Raw genomic sequence first — 19,565 nt, forward strand, 5'->3', positions numbered from 1 at the left:
AGGTGTTTTATTGTCAAGGATCGGGGTAGGTGTACGGTTTATCAAGTAACAGGCGGCCAAAATACATTCCCCCCAAAATTTTATTGGAAGATTTCCTTGAAAACGTAACGCCCTCCCAATATTCAAAATATGTTGGTGTTTTCTCTCGACTCTCCCATTTTGTTGAGGCGTCCCAACACACGACGACTCAAACAGAATCCCATGTTGACGAAAATAATTTTGTAAGCAATTGAATTCAGTACCATTATCACTGCGTACTACTCGAAGGGATCTATTAAACTGACACTTAATCATGGCAACAAAATTAAGAAATGTCGATGCAACTTCCATTTTATTATTCAGTAAATAAATCCACACACCTCTAGAATAATCGTCAACAATGGTAAAAAAATACTTTGCCCCACAAGACGAGGGAGTCTTGTAGGGTCCCCATAAATCAAGATGAACCAATTCAAATGTGCAACTAGCACGACTAACACTAACTGGAAAACTCTCCCTACATTGTCTCGCCCGCGGACATACATCACAAATTGTTTTATTCTTCCTAATCTTATGACTCACATGAGGAAGTAACTGCAACACTTTTTCCGACGGATGCCCCATCCGTTGATGCCACAAGTCGACCACACACTCCACTGCTAGCACACGAACCTTTGGAGCCCCACGGAAAAAATATAGTCCTTCCTGTCGATCACCTACGCCAATCACCATCCTCGTCGAGCGGTCCTGAAGAACACACATTTTGTTAGTAAATTGAGCAGCACAATGTAATTCGTCACTTAATTGAGTTACAGAAATTAAATTGCAGTTCAATTTAGGCACAAATAGAACATTATCGAGCACGAAACCATCCTCCAAGACCACCGAACCATATTGGTTTGAATTTGCAGGTTGACCGTCCGGCAACACAACCTGTTGATTTCTTGATGTCTTGATATTTCTCAGGATTGAAATATCACCCGTCACATGACGTGATGCCCCACTGTCAACAATCCAACGTAAATCAAGATTACCTTGCAACTTGTTTGAAGGTCGTGACAAGATGTCAACTATTTGCTGGACTTGCTCCTTCGTCACCCCAACAAGCTCATGATTGGTTGTCGTCACTGCACCATGCGATCCGTCTCCACTCGTCACAGTGGTTGTCGCCCCTCCTGTGGCATTGCTCACGGCATTGGCACGAGCGACACCACTGGTCGACGACGCTGCCCCGCGAGCTACTCTGCCTCCTCTAATCGACGTCCTGCCTCCTCGACCAGGCCCTCGTCCACCTCGTTTCTTCTCATCCCACCATTCAGGAAATCCAATCAGCTGATAACAAGTTTCTTCCTCATGACCCTCACGATTGCAATGACCACAAAATCTGCCACTGACATCTCCCGACCTCGACCGAGCCTTAGTCTCGACCTTGAACGCCATGACACTCTCCGGACCTCTCGCAGCCTTGGCGCGCATGGTCTCGGTATTCATAACCGTCTGGTACGCCTCGTCGAGTCCTGGCAACGGCGATCGTGCTAACCTTTGTGCACGAATGGCTTCATAGTGATCATCCAGGCCAATTAGGAAATAGTGCAGACGATCTTCATCGTGAATGTCCCCCACCTGCTTCGCTATATTACACGTACAACCCGCACATACACACCTGGGAACTCGTGCATACTGTACGTACTCCTTCCATACCTTCGACAAGCGGCCATAGTACTCCATGACGCCCTCAGACGTGCCCTGCTTGCAACCACTCAGAGCCATCTTAATATGGCAGACCCTGGTGCCCGACACGACGCAGTACCGCGTCCTCAAATGACTCCACAACTCGTGAGCAATATCAAAGTCCTCCAGATTCGAACGCAAACTCTCGTCAATGGTGTTTGTGATCCAAGACACCACCATCGAATTGACCGCAATCCAATGTTTCATCTTCGTCTCGTCCGTAATGGGCTCCTTCACAGACCCATCAAGAAAACCAAATTTGAATTTTGAAATCATCGAGCGACGAACGGCTTTGGCCCATTCATCGTAGTTCGATGCTCCTCTCAGTTTCACAGGGGTGATAACAATACCGGGGCCGTCGCCTGACCCGAGATAGTAGTCTAGGTCGACGGCGGCGGCGATGACCTTTGGTGGTGCCTCCTCATCGGAACTCATGGTGATACTTAAGGAATTGTTAACTCCTAATCTCAATACTCAACAAGCGAAGAAAGTCGCTGTTCTCAATACTCGGCTACACTCTCTCAAATTTCGTGCGGAAAAAAAATCTAGGGTTTTTAACCTAGGCTCATGATACCATGTCAAATATTGTGCAATCTCGTATCATTCTCATTAATAACACACGTATATATAGTACAACTCAGTTACCTAAACCCTAGGTACACATTAGGTAACTCACCATAGTTAGGACTCTACAGAATATTCACAGAATAATATCTAATATCTTAACAAAGATCGTCTTCTATTCCAGACGTCAAACTTATCAACATGATTTGTGAAGTGAATTAGGAACTAACCATTACCTAAATAGCGAAACTTAATCTCATCATGCACATTCTTCCTATTGTGGAAGTGTGATAATATAGAGTGCAAGTGTGATAAATAGATTGAATCCTCTGTACATAACCTGACAATTGATTTCTTTTTCTTTTTTTTTGAGGAAATTGATTTCTTTATTTGCATAGAAAAACAAATATTTTTTTTACATCCAACAATTAAAATATCACCTCGTTATTACAAATCAACAAATATAATGATATCCAGGTTCGCCGAGTACAAAAATGGTATACTCAAGTTTAATCCAAAAATCTATGCACCATTTGAATCTATATGAAGTTTGATTAGTAGCGAAAATTTCGATCAAAATTCAATCTGAGTCAGTTTTTAAACACATTTGTATTACAAAATATTATTGTAATTTGATACGGGGTGTTTATTATCTGTACTTTCTCCGTCCCTAAATGTTTGCCTCATTACATTTTTTTGGACGAGTGTTTATTACGCAAAAATGTTTGCTCGTTAATTTTTCTTATTAAAGTTTGACCATAAATTCTCATTAACCTATAAGAAAGTATATAGTAATGTGAGATCTATCATATATTCGTACTAAAGGTGTCAGGTGTGGATGTCAACTACTTTAGTTGATAAAGTTTTTAAAAAGTGGTACTCAAACCAAGACGTGAGATCGAATCTAATCTAATCTAATCTAATCTAATCTAATCTATACTTCATCCAACCGATTACCCCGTAATTTGATATTTACTGTTTTCACTTAAGGAAATCGTTACGTGATGCTTAACATAACCCTAATTAATTTATGTGTAGCTTGTTTTTTGTACTTTGTGTTTCAGTTGGACTCAACCTCTCACTATCATCCCCACTCCTCCAGTTTTCTCTCTTTCTCTCTCTTCTGCTGTTAAATTTGCAGCGTCAAACCCCCAAATGAGTTCCTAATTTCCTACTAATTTTTTAACCAGCTCAATCATTAGTTTTGTAATTTCATTTTCCGAATAAAATCCCCCCAAATTATCCAAAATTATTTATATTTTTAATTCCCAAATTTTGAAAGTCAGATTACCATTCAGGATACCCATTATTTCATTTCGATGTTATTCTTTCCATTTTTAGATTATATAATGGAATGCTGAATTAAAAATTTGTCGACATTTCTAAGCTATTTTGGTTTGAAAATCTCAGTTTATATAATAATAATTCACACTGAATACTTATTTTGAAGGTTTGCAGGTATTTTATGCGGCAATTGAGGTAAATTTATTGATAGATCTTGCTTTGAACTTTCATCAATGCGTTAGGAATTGGTTTGATTGTTCGTTTTTGCTGAATTTGAGTATTAATTTTGCTTAATTAAGTTTTTTTCTTCTTCTTCCGATTAGGGGACTGTTTTTCTTAATGCAATTAGGTTAATATGAAGTAATTTAAATGTCTGCATTGTACTGTTTTTCTGAATGCAATTTGGTTAATATGAACTAATTTAAATGTCTGCATTGTTGTATTTTAGTTTTATTCTTCAATATTAGTGTGTATGTTATGGTGGATTTGATGACATGTTGTTCTGCAGTGATGTTAATTGTGAAAATATTCAGCTAAATGATGTAGTTAACTCTTGGAACATGCATATTTTACTTCCACCACTTATAATCAAGATTATTATATTGCTCTCAAGAGTCGTCGTTCCGAATTTTGATTCTTAATAATGATTAAAAGATCAGTGTTTTTATTAGTTACAAAGTTAAGTAATGATGGATTGATGGGGTGCTAAAGTCTATCAAAGTAATTTGCCACGACTTTTATGGTCAAACCTAAGTTTGTGATAGCGGAGAAATTTTCGTTAGTGGATAAATCTAAGAAGGTATAATGACAATAATCAAAAGATTATCACTTAATGGTTCTATAAATGATGAGAAATTGATGTAAAATAAGGGACAAAGTGAGCATGATTTTATTGAAAAAGTCAAATGTGGTCTATTGTTTTGAATTTTGAAATGGAGGGAGAAGTGCAGTATGTTGTGCCAAATGCCAATATGCCGATGAGAACTGGAGATCCTTTATGCTTGCAGCAGGATATGTAAAATGCTTACTGAAAATAGCGCTTGATATGTTGATATTGTACCAATATCTCCAACTTCCATTCCTAGATATATCCTCTTCCATATTATCGTGTCTATACACCTGTGTAACTGCCTGAGTTTAACTCTTACCTTTTTTTTGTTTGTTTGCGTATCAGCTTCCGTGTTTATACTGCTTCATTTGGATATTAATTGTGCTTGCTTTGTCCAATCAACAACATGTGGCTGCATGATTTTTAGTGAAATGAAGACCTCACCGGTGGGTTTACTTTACCTTATTGCTTGTTCTGTATTTTTCTTACCTTTGAATGAGGGTGAAAAAGGTTAATTGGTTTTGGATAAGTAAACATTGATTGTGGCGTTAAGCCAGTCACCTTAGGTAGCAATTAATCATTAATGGTTTTCGTATGCTGTTAAGAATCAGAGCTCACCATACCTAAAATCTTTTACACCTTTGTCTCTTTGAGTACGATATTGTGGCTAATTCCCGTAAACAGTTTCCACAAGCCTATAATGAGCAGAATCAGAAAATCCTGTTTCCTCTTGTTCCTTGTTAGGTGTTTGAGGAAATAGAGACGAGAGGACTATTATATTGTACTTGTTCTGTTTTTTCTGTTGTGTGATGTTGCCTGTTGGAAGAGCTGATGGAATTCTTGTATTTTTTCTGACAATGAACTGCCTGATAATATCTCTTTCCCTTTGCTGGATTTTAAGGATACTAAAAAAAACAGCTTTTGCTAGCTACTTATGTGGTGTCAGTTAATATCTAGATTTGTTTGTCTTATCTTATCTCTAGTTCTCAACCATGATTCAGTTGTCGTGGAAGATTTTTAGGCTCTATCCACGTATTTGTTGTTAATGTCTTCATGTGAATGTTCAGGTTTCAAGTTTAAGTTTGTGCTCGTGTGGCCTGTGCTGTGGTACATATGGCCTTCTTTTCTTCTTGTAGAAGTTAGTGATGAGCATTAGCATTGTAATCATATACTTTGTATGTGTTATTTTGTTCTCTTTAATTGTGAGTGAATCTATGCAGGAATCTCAAACTACTCCTGAAAGACAGTCCACCAACCAAGTTTCACTTGAGTCCCAAAGTGAACAACAGAATAACAACAATCCAGAAGCTCCGGTCCCTGACTCAGGTTCAGCTGCTGTCTCAAGCAATGACGGGCGCAAAGTTTCTCGAGAAGATATTGAACTTGTGAGGCAATCTTTATTTTTATTTTTTAACTTACGGTTTCATTCACTTTTGAAAGTTATACCATGTTCAATTGGAATATGTAAGCATATGATTCGATGCAGGTCCAGAATTTAATAGAACGATGCTTACAACTGTATATGAATAGAGATGAGGTGGTTAAGACCCTCTTAAATCGTGCAAGGATTGATCCTGGATTTACTACTTTAGGTAGGATCTGTGAACAATTGCAAATTTTGGATGTACATAATATGCATTTCAAAAGAAATTTAGCTATAGTTAAATGTGATTGCTGGAATTTCTGTGAACAAATGCACTTGTCTCATAGGCATGTGTTAATGTGTTAGAAATGATGTTCATAAATGGTTTTCTTGTGGATCTTATGTACTCTGTACTCCCTCTACTTTTTTTAAGTTGCTACCGTTTGACTTTTACGCTGGCCAACCCACAACTTAAACCATGGATACCTAAGCAAAAATTATAAAACTTTGAATTTGTGAAAATATACATTGAGACGGATCTAACAAGATTCCGCATGATTATGTTTTAACTTACCTATAAATCACCAAAGATGATAAAAAAGAGTATGTGAATAGTGCAAAAGTTCACTTGGTTGCAACTAATAAAAATGAAGCTGCAGTAGATTTATTTACATGAAAGTTAGATGTGTCTTCTGTTAAGATAAGAGTGTGAAAGTAATACTGTATGAGAATAAAAAACCTTATGTTAAGCTCCCTAATCCTGTCAGAGAAAAATGAAAATAGTAAAAATAAAAATGACAAACTTAGTCAGCTTCCTCTTCTGTTTTCCCCTTCCCTTCTTGCTCTTTGTGTATCATGGTAGCTACCACTTTGCCTGTCAGATGTTTTTTATATGTGTTACTCCGTATCTGTTAATAGATAACAGGCTTCATAAATTCTGATTCTCATCAATTGTTTTTTTGTTTCACCCCATTTGTGCAGTATGGCAGAAACTTGAGGAAGAAAATGCTGATTTTTTCAGGGCCTATTACATAAGGCTGAAATTGAAGAAGCAGATTGTTTTGTTCAATCATCTTCTTGAACATCAATTTCATCTTATGAAATTTTCCGTACCTCCAAAAGTTCCTTTGGCTCCTATGCCGAATGGAATACATCCTATGCCTGGTAAGATATCTATTACGTCACCATGATATCTGAAGCTAGGTGCAAAACGATTGCCGCTTTCTGTATACCAACTAAAATAATTTCTAGATGAGTACTGTCATCTAAAACACAAAAAAGGTGAGTGAAAACAGGCTCTTCCTTTTAGAATATGTGGTGGTAGTCTCAGTCTCTTAAAGTAGGAGAAGCTTCAGGATTGTTTTTATTTTTTATTTTTTATGAGCAGTTTCTTTCTGATTTTTCAGTAGAATTAATTAGGGGGCATTTGGTTTGCAAATGGGAAAGGGAATGACATAAAGAAAAGGACTGAGAGAGAAAAGAAACCAAAAACTTATCCTAGCTTGTTTGTTTTACAAAAATTAAAAGCAAACAAATATAAATACCAACCCCATTCAATCTACCATCACCACCATTGCCGCTCCCCTCTCTGCCATCATTGCCACTTTCCTCTACTTCCTCCGCCAGCTCACCTATGCCCTCTTCCCCTTCTGCTGCCATTGACCCCCCCCCCCCCTCTTTCCTCTCTTTCTTCCCCTTTATTTTCATCTGTCTCTCAAATCTAGTTGTTTGGTGAATTCTCTTGATTATTGGGGTTGTTTTCAGGGAGGTTAGGGTTTGTTTTTGAGGTGGTAGGTTTTGGAGGTGGGTGGTCTCAAAGGTGGTTGGTGGGATTTTGGTGGTGGGTGAGTGGTTTTGAAGGGGATTGGTGGAGAGCCTGTGGTTATTGGAGCGGTCTTTTCAATGGCTGGAGTTGTGTCCGGTGGTCAGAGAGAATCTGGTCATTAGCGATTTTTAGTCGGGGTTGTGGTTGCGGTTTAATTGGTAGTTAAGTTGGTTGGGTAAAGAGAAGTTTGGGGGTTAGAATGATTCCTTCGGGGAGGATGTGGTATCATGGTAGAGAGAAGTGGGGGAACGGAAGGGGTAAAGGGAATAACTGAATTGCCCTAACCAAAAAAAAGAGAATTATGGTAGTTGATTGCCTTTCCCTTTCTTGAAACCCCAAAACAAACGCCCCCTTATTCTCTTGTCTTCATTTACTTCAAATTTTTCATACTTAGGAAAAGTAAACAATAAAAAGGAACATCATCTACTATATCGCTTCCCATGAATCATTTGCCTTTAAACCAATCACACTTTCCCATAAAAAAATGGAAAAATTAACAATAAAGGTCCCAACTTTAGGCGACCTTCTCTATAAGTTGTGATCTTTTAAATAACTCATAGTAGTCCCCGACTACTTGCCTGATTTCATGCAAGCGGTCCTTGCAGGTAAGCAACCTGTTATTATAGGTAAAAGTGCCACGCGTTAAGTTTCTATTGGTCCTTCATTTTTTGTGTGTGTGTGCCTGGTAGTCCTTCCTTCGCCCTCCATCCATTGACTTGCCAAACAAACCCTTCCCGGTCATTGCTATAGCCTTCTCGGTCAATGTTATTTCCTTCACTTTCTCATTAATGGCATTGATATCCTCCTTAGATCAAGAACATCTAGTTCGTTGGTTGTTTTCGGTATTTTTTAAGGAAAACAAATTAATTCTTTAATTATATTGAATATAACATGATTGGAATTTTTTCCGATAATTAAACCAATTTCGATAAACAAATGGGTTTTGAATTTTTGATGGTGGCTTAATGGAATTTGGGAGGTAAAAGAAGATTAAAAGAAAATTTACCGGTTTACACGGTTCCGTTTAAAGGAACAATGCAACATAGTTGGGACTGGTATAGATTATTCAAAAGGTCGGACCTTTAAGAGAAGGTCACTTATAGTTGAGACCTTTGTTGTTAATTTTTCCTAAAAAAGTTTCTAAATGTTCGATTATACAAGTATAGATAGATGATGAGTTTCATGGGACATCCTTTATTTTTTTTAATTTTTTTGTGGCGAACATTCGATGATGGGGATATTGTCTATATTCATGTTTTTGTGTCAGTGTCATTTTTTGGATTATTAACTTTAATTATCTGCGCTACAGTTAACAACTTGCCTATGGGATACCCTCTCCTACAACCACCTCCGATTCCGGCCACTGGTCAACCTCATCTTGATTCTATGAGCCATGGAATATCCAGCTGTCACGTGGTTAATGGAGTCCCTGCACCCAGTAATTTTCAACCCATGAGAATGAACTCTGGGAATGAGTGAGTGCCTCTTAAATAATTACCATTTTGGCATCTTACCACAAATTCTCATTAGTCTCAGTTACTATGTGCAACTTTCTAGATTGTTAAATCTGCATTAAGAATGGGATTTTTTGCATTTCAATCTATTTCACAGCTAATTTCCCTGGCAGTGTTTGGGTCAGTTATTTTAATACAGTACTAAAATTATGGATTGAAATGCTAGCAGCTACACATCATCTTCTTTGTTTGACCTTTTATCTCTTCGGTTTTGCTTACAAACTGTTGTTTACACTTAGTATGGTGATGGAAAGTACCGAAGCCGAAGCCGCACCAGTGATTCCACCAAACAGTGGCATGTCGTCCATGTCAGACATGCCCATTAGTCCAACTTCAGTGGCATCCAGTGGGCATTTCCCGTTCACTGCTTCTGAGTTGACTGGAATGGGAGTTGATACTTCAGCACTGGATACAGCATTTCAATCTGATGTGGGAAGTTCAATTGGATTGCAGCTTCCTTCTGATGGAGGACCTGGAAATTCTAAAGATTCACTTCGGTCTTTGGCTCAAATACCTTGGAATTTCAGCCTCTCTGATCTAACAGCAGATTTATCCAACTTGGGAGGTTATTTTCTGTCTTTTTAAAAAATAATAATTTAAATCTAGTACTTAATTTATATGGAGTACTTCAGTTAGGTAATGTGTTTATATGCTTGTTGCGAATAACTGAATAAGTAGTGACCATATTTGCTTCAATTTACTTTTAAAAAATAAATGCAAACTATGTTGCTTACGTTTTCTTCAAAACTCTGTAGATCTTGGACCGTTGGGAAATTATCCTGGATCGCCTTTTCTGCATTCTGATTCTGATATCCTGCTCGATTCACCAGATAACGAAGATTTAGGTATTGATATTTTATTTTATTTTTATAACAGATTAGCTGTTTCACTGATGCTTATATCAAAAGTAAAATGGTTTAATTTACTTTGAAATTTCATTTTTTATGGTTCAGTGGAGGAGTTTTTTGTAGATTCGGTCCCTGGGCCGGGTCCTCAATCTGACGAGGAGAAACTCTGAGATAAGTTCTGATCCGTCCCTTCAGAAAAGACCAGAAATAATACTCCAGAAAGGGGAAAAGAATGGCATGTATTTCCATCTACATTTCATTTTGGAGACGGTCAGAAGACTTGGTGAAGTATCACATTTACCTACCTCTTCACAGATGTTAACAAGAACTTGATGGTGATATTTGTTCTCAATAGTATGCCAATCTTATTATTCTATCTTGAAATGTAGTAATTCGATCGACACTTTGAGTACTCACCTTTTGGATGTTCTGCTATATATATCAGTCTTGGTCTATGTTCATCTTTCGTATTCGGGCTTTGTATAATGTTTTAGATTATTGGTGTTCGCAAATAGTGTAATCCCGAAAGTACTGTGCTCATGGTACTTTCAGACCAAAAAAAAAAAACATTAGCTTTATAAAAAGGACAAATTGTTTTTTACCGCTTATAAAAATCGAAAATTTATGTTTTACCATCTAAAATACTAAAACTTGTATTTTACCACCTAAAAAAGAATTAAAACTTGTTTTTTACCACTTGTAAACAAAAAAGTAGATAAAACCTTTATGTGTGGCTAACTAATTTAATTTCTCTCCAATTTTTTATACTCCTTTTATGAATTTCTTTAGCTCTTTCACCCTTCTCTCTATATTTTCATTAAAAGTCGGTAATTTTATGAATTAATAGTGGTGAAAAATTATGTGAATTCATGAAAGATAAGAAAGCGACGGAAGAAAAGAGAGTTAAATACATGAAATAGTGGAAGAAAATAACATATAAGAAATATTGTCGTTATTGTAGCCCCTGACATAATATTTTCATCTAATTTCCCATTTTTCAGGTGGTAAAAAACAAGTTTTAATTTTTTTTTTAGGTGTTAAAATATAAGTTTTAATTTTTTAGGTGGTAAAAAATAATTTTTCGATTTGTTTAGGTGGTAAAAAACAATCTATCCTTATAAAAAATAACATAGAAGGGAAAATAAAATATGTTTACAGGATAATAACACAAGTGTATAGGAAAAATAACATAGGTTCTCTAAATTGTGTACTAAATTATCGGTTTTGTTTATTTACAATTTAGTACAACCGATCAATAAGAAAAAAAATCGATTCTGAGTATACCTAACTATAAATATAGTTGGGAACAAGGTACGTTTGCATGTCATTTTTTATTCAAATGAAATGTAGAACATGTACGTGGGTATCGAGTTTCGAGTATCTAACTTGTCAACTTTTTTTTTGAAAGGAAAAATACATTGAAATTAGGATAGCCTTCTATCATTATTGTATCCTAATTTACCCGAGGCAACAAAACGTAGAACATATACTACGTATTAGGGGTGTTCAATTTTCGGATATAGCATATGATCCGATCCGAAATTTCTGATGTGATCCGGATCCAATATGTAAGTTTGGGATATCTAAAATTTTCGGATCCGATACGCGAAAATCCGAAATCGATCTGAATTCAAAATAAAAAATGAAAAATTAGGGTGCTAGAACACCATCGGTGCCAAATTTGAAATTTTCAGCTACACGTTGCGCGCAACTAGCTACTAGCTAGTGTTAGGTAAAATTTCATAATGTAATTAGGTTGTTATAACCAAATGAGTGCCACGAACAATTAGGAACAAACCCACAAATACAATATAGAACAAATAGCAAAAATAATAATAAAAGACACAAGTGTTTGTGAGGAAATTTAGATTTCCTCCCCTCAAATATTATCGTATTATTAAGTTCTTGCAAAATAATACAATAACCCAATGTATTTTCCCTCTTATTTTCTAGTTAAGCTTAAACCCTTTTTATAGGCTAAGCTAGAAATTAACCCACGTCTACTGGAATTATACTTGTTCCCCAAGTCTAAATAATTCTAGAGATTGTTACATACCAAAATATATCTAGTTTCCTAATTACAATTCTAAATTAAACTAGGAAACAAGATATTAAACCAAACAAGTCCGTTTCGTATTCTTATCGGCTTAACTAAATTGTGTTTAATTCCTAACATAAGTATTGCTAGGTTTTTTTTATTCTTTAATGAAGTTTCGTTTTATATGGCTAGTAGATTTTTAAACATAAATATCTCATCTCCTTAACATTTATTTTTAAACAAGTAGATTTTTAAACATACATGAAAGTATATTAAATAAAATAATAACTAAAATAAAACAAGATTTAATAAATATCATGACTTATTTCTTCAAACGTAGGGAGAATATGCACATTCGTTTTCATTAAAACAACGAGAGTTGTTACATGATTTTAATTAATATGGAGTGTATATAAAATACTTTTTAGATTCATATGCTATGATATTGTGAATCTTAATACAATTTTACTAGCTAACACCTTACTTTGATTATCATCTCCCTCAAAAATGAAACTTGAATTGCTAGTATTCGTGTTATGTTTTAGTTTTCAGTTTTTGGTATCTAGAGCTTTAGAATGTAGTTCATCTAAAGTGGCTTATACTATCACCGTTTCACAATCTGGCGATGCAAATTTCACCACTGTTACAGATGCTCTCAAGTTCATTCCTTCGGGGAACAATCAATGGATCAAAATATTGCTAAAACCCGGAACTTATAAGTAAGTAAATAAATCTCATGAAATTTGTCATTCAATTGATCGATCATTTGACCCGATATTTATTTGTGTAGGGAGAAAATAGAAATTCAGCAAGATAAAGGATGTATAGTTCTTGAAGGAGAAGATCGTACTACAACAAAAATAACCTATGATGCTCATTCTAACACATTGGAAAGCGTTACTTTTGCTGTGTCCATGGACAACTTTGTAGCTAAAGGAGTGACCTTTGAGGTAAAACTTTTTATAAGAAATTAGGCGTAAGACATTACATATTTACATGCATCTTAAACAAAGATCTTAAATTATAATTCAAGATCTCTCAAATTGAGATGCTGCTTTGAATATTGTTTCGATTTAAAGTTCTTAAATGTCATGTAATTTACCTTCAACTATTATTTGAAACAATTACTTCAAAAATTTCATCTCTTTCACCATTTATTCTACTAAACAACTAATCTAAACAAGTGGAGTACATTATTAGTTTCAACATTATTATAATTTTTTTTTTATTATTATTTATTTATTTCAGTTAACTCATCAATTTCACCTTTATTTCAGTCAGTGTTGTCAAATAAATTCTTAATAGTATATAGAACTACGACCATGTTCTTAATTTCGAAATTGATTATTACGAGATTAAATATTTTTGTAGTAGCACCCAATGACTTTTTTGTAGTAATTCATTAACAAAATTCTACTTTTTTTCCCCCTTGGGATAGAACTCTTATAATATAATACAAAAAGACACCGTTCCGGGTGTAGTTCCAGCCGTTGCCTACAAATCTTATGGCGACAAGCATGCATTTTATTCTTGTGGTTTCGTGGGATTTCAAGATACAATATGGGATGATAAAGGTCGCCATTATTTCAAGTCTTGCTATATTGAAGGGGCCGCTGATTTTATATGGGGAAATGGTCAATCTGTATACGAGGTATACTATTAACATATTATTAAAATAATAAAAGTGCGTTAAAATAGTTTCCTTCCTTGTGTCTCATTCGCACTAAAATATATGTTTTTCATTTCTTAAATGCAGGAATGTGAAATAAATGTGACGGGAGAAGGATTCATCACTGCACACGGTCGAGAATCAGCTGGCGATACAAGTGGTTATGTGTTTAGAGGATGTAGTGTTTCAGGAACAGGACGGGTCGAGTTAGGACGAGCTTATCGTTCTTTTGCAAGGGTTATTTTCATTGACTCGAAATTCGATAATGTTATAAACCCTGAAGGCTGGTCCATTTGGCATCAAGAAGGGCATGAGTAAGTTTTTTTTATACATAGTTATAGCTAAATTTTGACCCGTCGTCGTTATTAAGGCCCTGTTTAGTTCACCTTATTTCAGGACCTTATTACTTATTTCAGATCTAATCAGATCAGATCAGACCAGATCAGATCAGATCAGAAAAAATAAGTTCAGATCAGATCAGATCAGAAAAAATAAGTTCAGATCAGATCAGACCAGATCAGACCAGACCAGATTATTATTATTATTATTATTATTATTATTATTATTATTATTATTATTATTATTATTATTATTATTGGTATATGTTTATATCATTGTTATTATATTTAATATTTTATTACTATTATTGCTTTAATAAAAAATAATGTCTTGTCGGTGCAATTAAAATCTATTATTTAAGGCATAAAAAAATATTAAAAAAATATTCAAATTGATCATGTCCAAATTAAAACCATTAAGTCCAGATTAGAAACGATATGATCAGGTCATGTCCATATCAGAACTGATTTTTATAGATCAGAACCATTATATATCCAGACTAGAACTGATAGGATCAGATAATATCTAGATCATAACTGATATGTACAGATCATGTCCAGATCATGTTCAAATATGCAAAGATCTTGTCTACATCAGAGTCGATCCTTACAGAACCAATATGTTCAGATCAAAACCAATTTGTACAGATCATGTCCATATCAGAATCGATATGTCCAAATTATAACTTGTCTAGATATCGACTCTATACAGATTATGTTAACATCAGAATTGATCTGCAAAGATCATGTCTAGATCAGAACTAGTCTGTACAGATCATGACCCGATCAGAACTGATCTGTATAGATCATGACCAGATCAGAACTGATCTGTACAGGTCATGACCAGATCAGAACTGATATGTACAGATCATGACCAGATCAGAACTGATATGTACAGATCATGATCAGAGCAGAACTGATCCGTACAGATCATGACCAGATCATGTCTAGATCAGAACTGAACTGTACATATCATGTCCAGATCAGAACTGATCTTTACAGATCATGTCCAGATCAGAACTGGTCTGTACAGCTCATGTCCAGATCAGAACTGGTCTGTACAGATCATAACCGATTTATCTAGATCATGTATAGGTCTATCTAATATAAGGAATAGTTAAATCATGAGCAAAGTCAAGTAAATAATAACAATATTATAAATTAGTGTAACATTTATTTTACACGTAAGTCGTTTAATATTAATAAATGTAGATTTTTGTTTAAACTTAATTCAGAAGAATCAGATCAGATCAGATCAGATCAGACCAGATCAGATCAGATTAGATCAGATCAGACCAGATCAGATCAGATCAGATCAGATCAGATCAGATCAGATCAGATCAGACCAGATCATATCAGAAAAAATAAGTTCAGATCAGATCAGACCAGATCAGATCAAATCAGATCAGATCAGGAGAAATAAGGTGAACTAAACAGGGCCTAAGTTGTCATTAAAGATACAAATTCTTGTAGCGGAGAACCCTTGTCACCTTGTAAACTCGTAGAACTTAAAAGACAGTAAAGAGACAAAAGGATAGTAAAATCATGATACGGCCGGTTTAAGTGACCTTGTGAGCCACCAACTTAAGATGACTCGGTATCCTTTTGAATGGATACCATGGGATTGTCATACGTAGTGTGATTTTAGGATGAAATCTCACTTTAGGTAGAATTTTCGCAGGTCGGATACGGTAAAATTATCAGAAAACTAATATGATATTTTGTTTGAAATGCAGAAATGATATCACATTCGCAGAAGTGAATTGCAAAGGTCCAGGGGCTGATACATCAAATCGTGTTCCATGGGAAAAGAAGTTGGATGCCTCAGAAGTTGAACAATACACTACACAAGCTTTTGTTGACCAAGATGGATGGATTGCTAAACAACCCCTATGATCATTCATTCATTAATTTTATTTTTACACATATTTAGGATATACATAGTCAAAGAACTGAAGAAGTGAATGTAAGATCCATCAATTAGCTTAATTCTTTCAACTTTCTTAATTTAATTACTGTTGAATTGAGTTTATGATTCGTTAATTAGTTAAGAAAGTTGAAACAATCTCTATGGTCATTGATTAAAAAGTTGAATTTAAGAGCCATCAATGAGCTTCAATTCGATCTTTCTATTCTCTTAATTAATTATCTTAATTATTTATTTATTGTTTGAGTTAATGATTCGTTAATTAAAACGTCAAATGTTTAATTTTAGACATTTATTGTTTATTAATTGTATTATTGTATATCTTTATTTAATTATGCATGAACTTGTGATGCTTCCTCTAATCTTGTTAATAATGGAAATTATGGATTACATTAGTTTAGTCCTTTTTGCGTGTGTGTGTGTGTGAGAGAGAATAGATGTAAGATGTATAGTTAACTAGATTAGGTCTCGTGTACACACGGCCAACGGGTATTCGAAAATTATTATTTGACCATCTTTTTTGTAAAATATTTACATGAAATATTTATCTCTTAAATCTAATGCGTAATTAATAAAAAAATATTGAACATACTCATTTAATCATCTAATATAAAATGTTCGCCATACTACGTATTATATACTTTATATGTTGAATACTAATTTGACCAAAATATTCGTTATTATATGTCAAATTTTCCAAAATATTCGTTATTTTATGTTATTTTGACCAAAATACTGAGTAAATATATTTTCTATAATTGATATGTTGATTTGACTAAAATATTACCAAAATCGTCCAATACTATCATATTCTATAATATTATTTTGTTCCATACATAAACATTTATAAAAATGAGAGAAAATAATATAATAAATAAAGTAGATATATTTTGTTAGGAAATATTTTTTTTGGGGGGGGGAGGGGGGAATTTTACACCAGGAAATGACATGTATGGTGTCTGTTTTAATATAATGTAATAGATGAATGAACATGTAACTATTTTACAACATTTCATTAACTATACATCTATCAACCATGTTTTTTTGTTCACCTTTATTTTCACTTACTTCGGGAAAGTAAATTCGGGTAAATTTAGATAAGTTCAAATCTCTAAGAACCCTTTATCATTTTGCATGAATCATATCCCACAAAACTGAAATGGTGTTTCACTATATGAAGAGAATAATGGGCATGAACTATATAACTAATTCCATTTTCTATTTTATTAAAGCATATCATCTTGATCTCGTTCCTGTACTAAGATCATCTACACTTCTCAATTCAGAAATGAACCAAACTTTATTTTATGAGGCTAATTATAATTACACCAAAATGGAAGTGTATAAACAAAATATTGTTAGGGCCGACCTTGAACTTTAAAAGATACTATGTAATGTACGAGTGTACGACATAGCAGCGTGCATGATTTATAGCTTCACGAGTTCACATGCAGTGAAAATTAATAAGTATTTCGTACTACGTATATTGTATGCTAGTTGAGATCTACTTATGTATATATACACATGAAAATTAGATATATGCTAGCTTATGTAAACAAATACTCCTAGCTTCGATCACTACAAAATAATCATTTTATAGAGACGAGGAATTTCGTCTCTAAATAGGCCAAATCCGTCTCAAAATGATAATTAGAGACAGATTTGAGACGTAAATAAGGCGTCTCTATAGAAGGCGTCTCAAAATTTTCGAGACGTAATTTTGGCAAATCCATTACAAAGTTGAGATGAAAATTTTGAAACTCCATATACTATTCCATCTCAATGTTAAAATTTTAGTAATCCGTCTCAAGTTTGAGATGCTTATAGTATCCGTCTCAAAATTCGTCTCTAATAATGCATAATTTTGTAGTGAATTCAATTAAGCTTCAACCCCTTTTGTCTTTCATTTACCCTCAAATTTTATCTAAAAAAGGTATGCAAGTTCTATTGCAATTTTTTGCGTTCTGCTTCCTTTTGTAAACTACTTCTTGTTTCTTGCTGTCCAGTGCTCTAGAATGCAAAACTAGCCCAAATCTGTCAAAGGGGGCTTATACTATCACGGTTTCTCAATTTGGCGATGCAAATTTTACCACCGTAACATACGCTTTCAATTACATTCCTTCAGGGAATGACCAATGGGCCAAGATACTACTACAACCAGGAACTTACAAGTAGTTAACTAGTCGATCCCTAAATCAAATATGTTTAATTTATTACTTTGTGGTATATGTTCATATTTAAAGTAGTTGTTATCTAGAACGTAGTGTTGTTTTATCTGGTGTTTGGTTTGGATTTAGGCCTAATTTAATATAGTTTGAAAATAAAATTTGGTCTAGCTTGAAATATTTTCCTCAAATCCGATTCCAAGTATCTACAAAATCTAATCCACTATAGAATTTCGTAATTTGGCTCAAATTCTTTACCGTGCTGGTTGTAACCCCTCCAAAATGACGTCGTTTTGTGTTGTTCAGCACGAACATTTATATAAAAATTTCAAAAATGAACATTTACTGATTTGAAAATGATCATTTACGTACTTATTGATTTAGAAATCAACATTTACTATTTTGAAAATGAATATAGTTACTGTATGAATATACTTTGAAAATATACTTGTATTTACAAATTGTGCAATTAAAAATTCCAAATAGATTGTTACTAACAATATATATGAACATGTTAAGAATCGCCTTTGTAAAATTGTACTCTGTACTTGAATTACAAAATATTGATAGAAATCACCATCTTATTGTTCCATATCTTTAATCTTGAGTCTTGCTTTTGATGTAGTCTCGAATTTGTGATTCGATCTTTTGGAGAAGTACGATCTAAATACAACATTAATTTGACCTTCAAGGTACTTTCCTGGTTTTTATAGACCGAAAATAGTAAATAGTTTGATATGAATATATACTAAAGAGGAACATGTATTGTTTTCGAAAATGATGAACAAAATGTTTAAATGATATTGAATATACGAGAAAAATAACAATGTATTAAACTTGAACATTCAACCTTTTGCAAATTAATATACATATTCAAAATAAATTTTAACGTGCTTTTGAACTACTATAATACAATACAAGCACTATGAACATGAACAATAAATCATTTAATTTATAAATGAACATAATACCAATTTATGATATATGTACTAACTTGATAATACGAAAATGTATTTTTGATGATAAACATAAAACTTACATAAAAATAAACGTATTATGCATTCATATTATGGATATCATACCTTTTGATTTTAAAATTTTTAAAATGAACAAGATGGTTAGTTCAAGTAGTTAATAACATGTTCTCTTTTTATTATGAACAACATATAATTGAGAGTGATGGATAGCTCAGTTGGTTAGAGCTTCCATCCCTGTTCCAAGTGATCCTGGGATCGATTCTCATCCCCGACCTTGTGGCTCATTTGCACCAAAAAAAAATGAACAACATATAATTATTTGAAAATGAACATTTCTTTACATTAAAGAATATCAAGTTAAAATATATATACATAGTAATTACGTGTAGTAATTATACAACAATTGTAATTTTGTCATTGAAAAAGTACTCATATAACCACGTGTATCTAATAGAATATATACCCATACATGCTTAAGTAAGTCAATGCTCAAAGAAGATAAAAATAAATAAAA

General features: G+C 34.0%; 2 protein-coding genes across 2 annotated transcripts; both read left to right on the forward strand.

The window, feature by feature from the left end:
* Positions 1-3,323: 3,323 nt before the first annotated feature.
* On the forward strand, positions 3,324-10,403 carry LOC110791246 (uncharacterized). The gene is made up of 9 exons (XM_021995994.2): positions 3,324-3,753; positions 4,733-4,833; positions 5,608-5,772; positions 5,874-5,979; positions 6,732-6,914; positions 8,885-9,050; positions 9,329-9,654; positions 9,845-9,934; positions 10,043-10,403. Exons 2-9 carry the CDS (start codon positions 4,804-4,806, stop codon positions 10,105-10,107), a joined length of 1,131 nt encoding a protein of 376 aa, XP_021851686.1. The 5' UTR covers positions 3,324-3,753; positions 4,733-4,803; the 3' UTR covers positions 10,108-10,403.
* A 2,079-nt stretch (positions 10,404-12,482) lies between these two features.
* LOC110791262 (probable pectinesterase 66) lies at positions 12,483-15,878 on the forward strand. The gene is made up of 5 exons (XM_056836283.1): positions 12,483-12,694; positions 12,766-12,925; positions 13,414-13,626; positions 13,732-13,958; positions 15,719-15,878. The coding sequence occupies exons 1-5, from the start codon at positions 12,483-12,485 to the stop codon at positions 15,876-15,878; spliced, it is 972 nt and encodes a 323-aa protein (XP_056692261.1).
* The last annotated feature ends 3,687 nt before the right edge of the window (positions 15,879-19,565 follow it).

The sequence above is a fragment of the Spinacia oleracea genome, chromosome 2 (genome assembly GCF_020520425.1).
Source record: "Spinacia oleracea cultivar Varoflay chromosome 2, BTI_SOV_V1, whole genome shotgun sequence".
NCBI lineage: Eukaryota > Viridiplantae > Streptophyta > Magnoliopsida > Caryophyllales > Amaranthaceae > Spinacia > Spinacia oleracea.

Excerpts from the sequence above, each read along its gene's own strand:
- LOC110791246 (XM_021995994.2), top strand. The coding sequence starts at position 4,804 with ATGATTTTTAGTGAAATGAAGACCTCACCG. Across the intron at positions 6,915-8,884 it reads TGGAATACATCCTATGCCTG|TTAACAACTTGCCTATGGGA; the intron begins GTAAGATATCTA and ends TCTGCGCTACAG. Across the intron at positions 9,655-9,844 it reads AGATTTATCCAACTTGGGAG|ATCTTGGACCGTTGGGAAAT; the intron begins GTTATTTTCTGT and ends AAAACTCTGTAG.
- LOC110791262 (XM_056836283.1), top strand. The coding sequence starts at position 12,483 with ATGAAACTTGAATTGCTAGTATTCGTGTTATGTTTTAGTTTTCAGTTT. Across the intron at positions 12,926-13,413 it reads CTAAAGGAGTGACCTTTGAG|AACTCTTATAATATAATACA; the intron begins GTAAAACTTTTT and ends CCCTTGGGATAG. Across the intron at positions 13,627-13,731 it reads ATGGTCAATCTGTATACGAG|GAATGTGAAATAAATGTGAC; the intron begins GTATACTATTAA and ends TCTTAAATGCAG.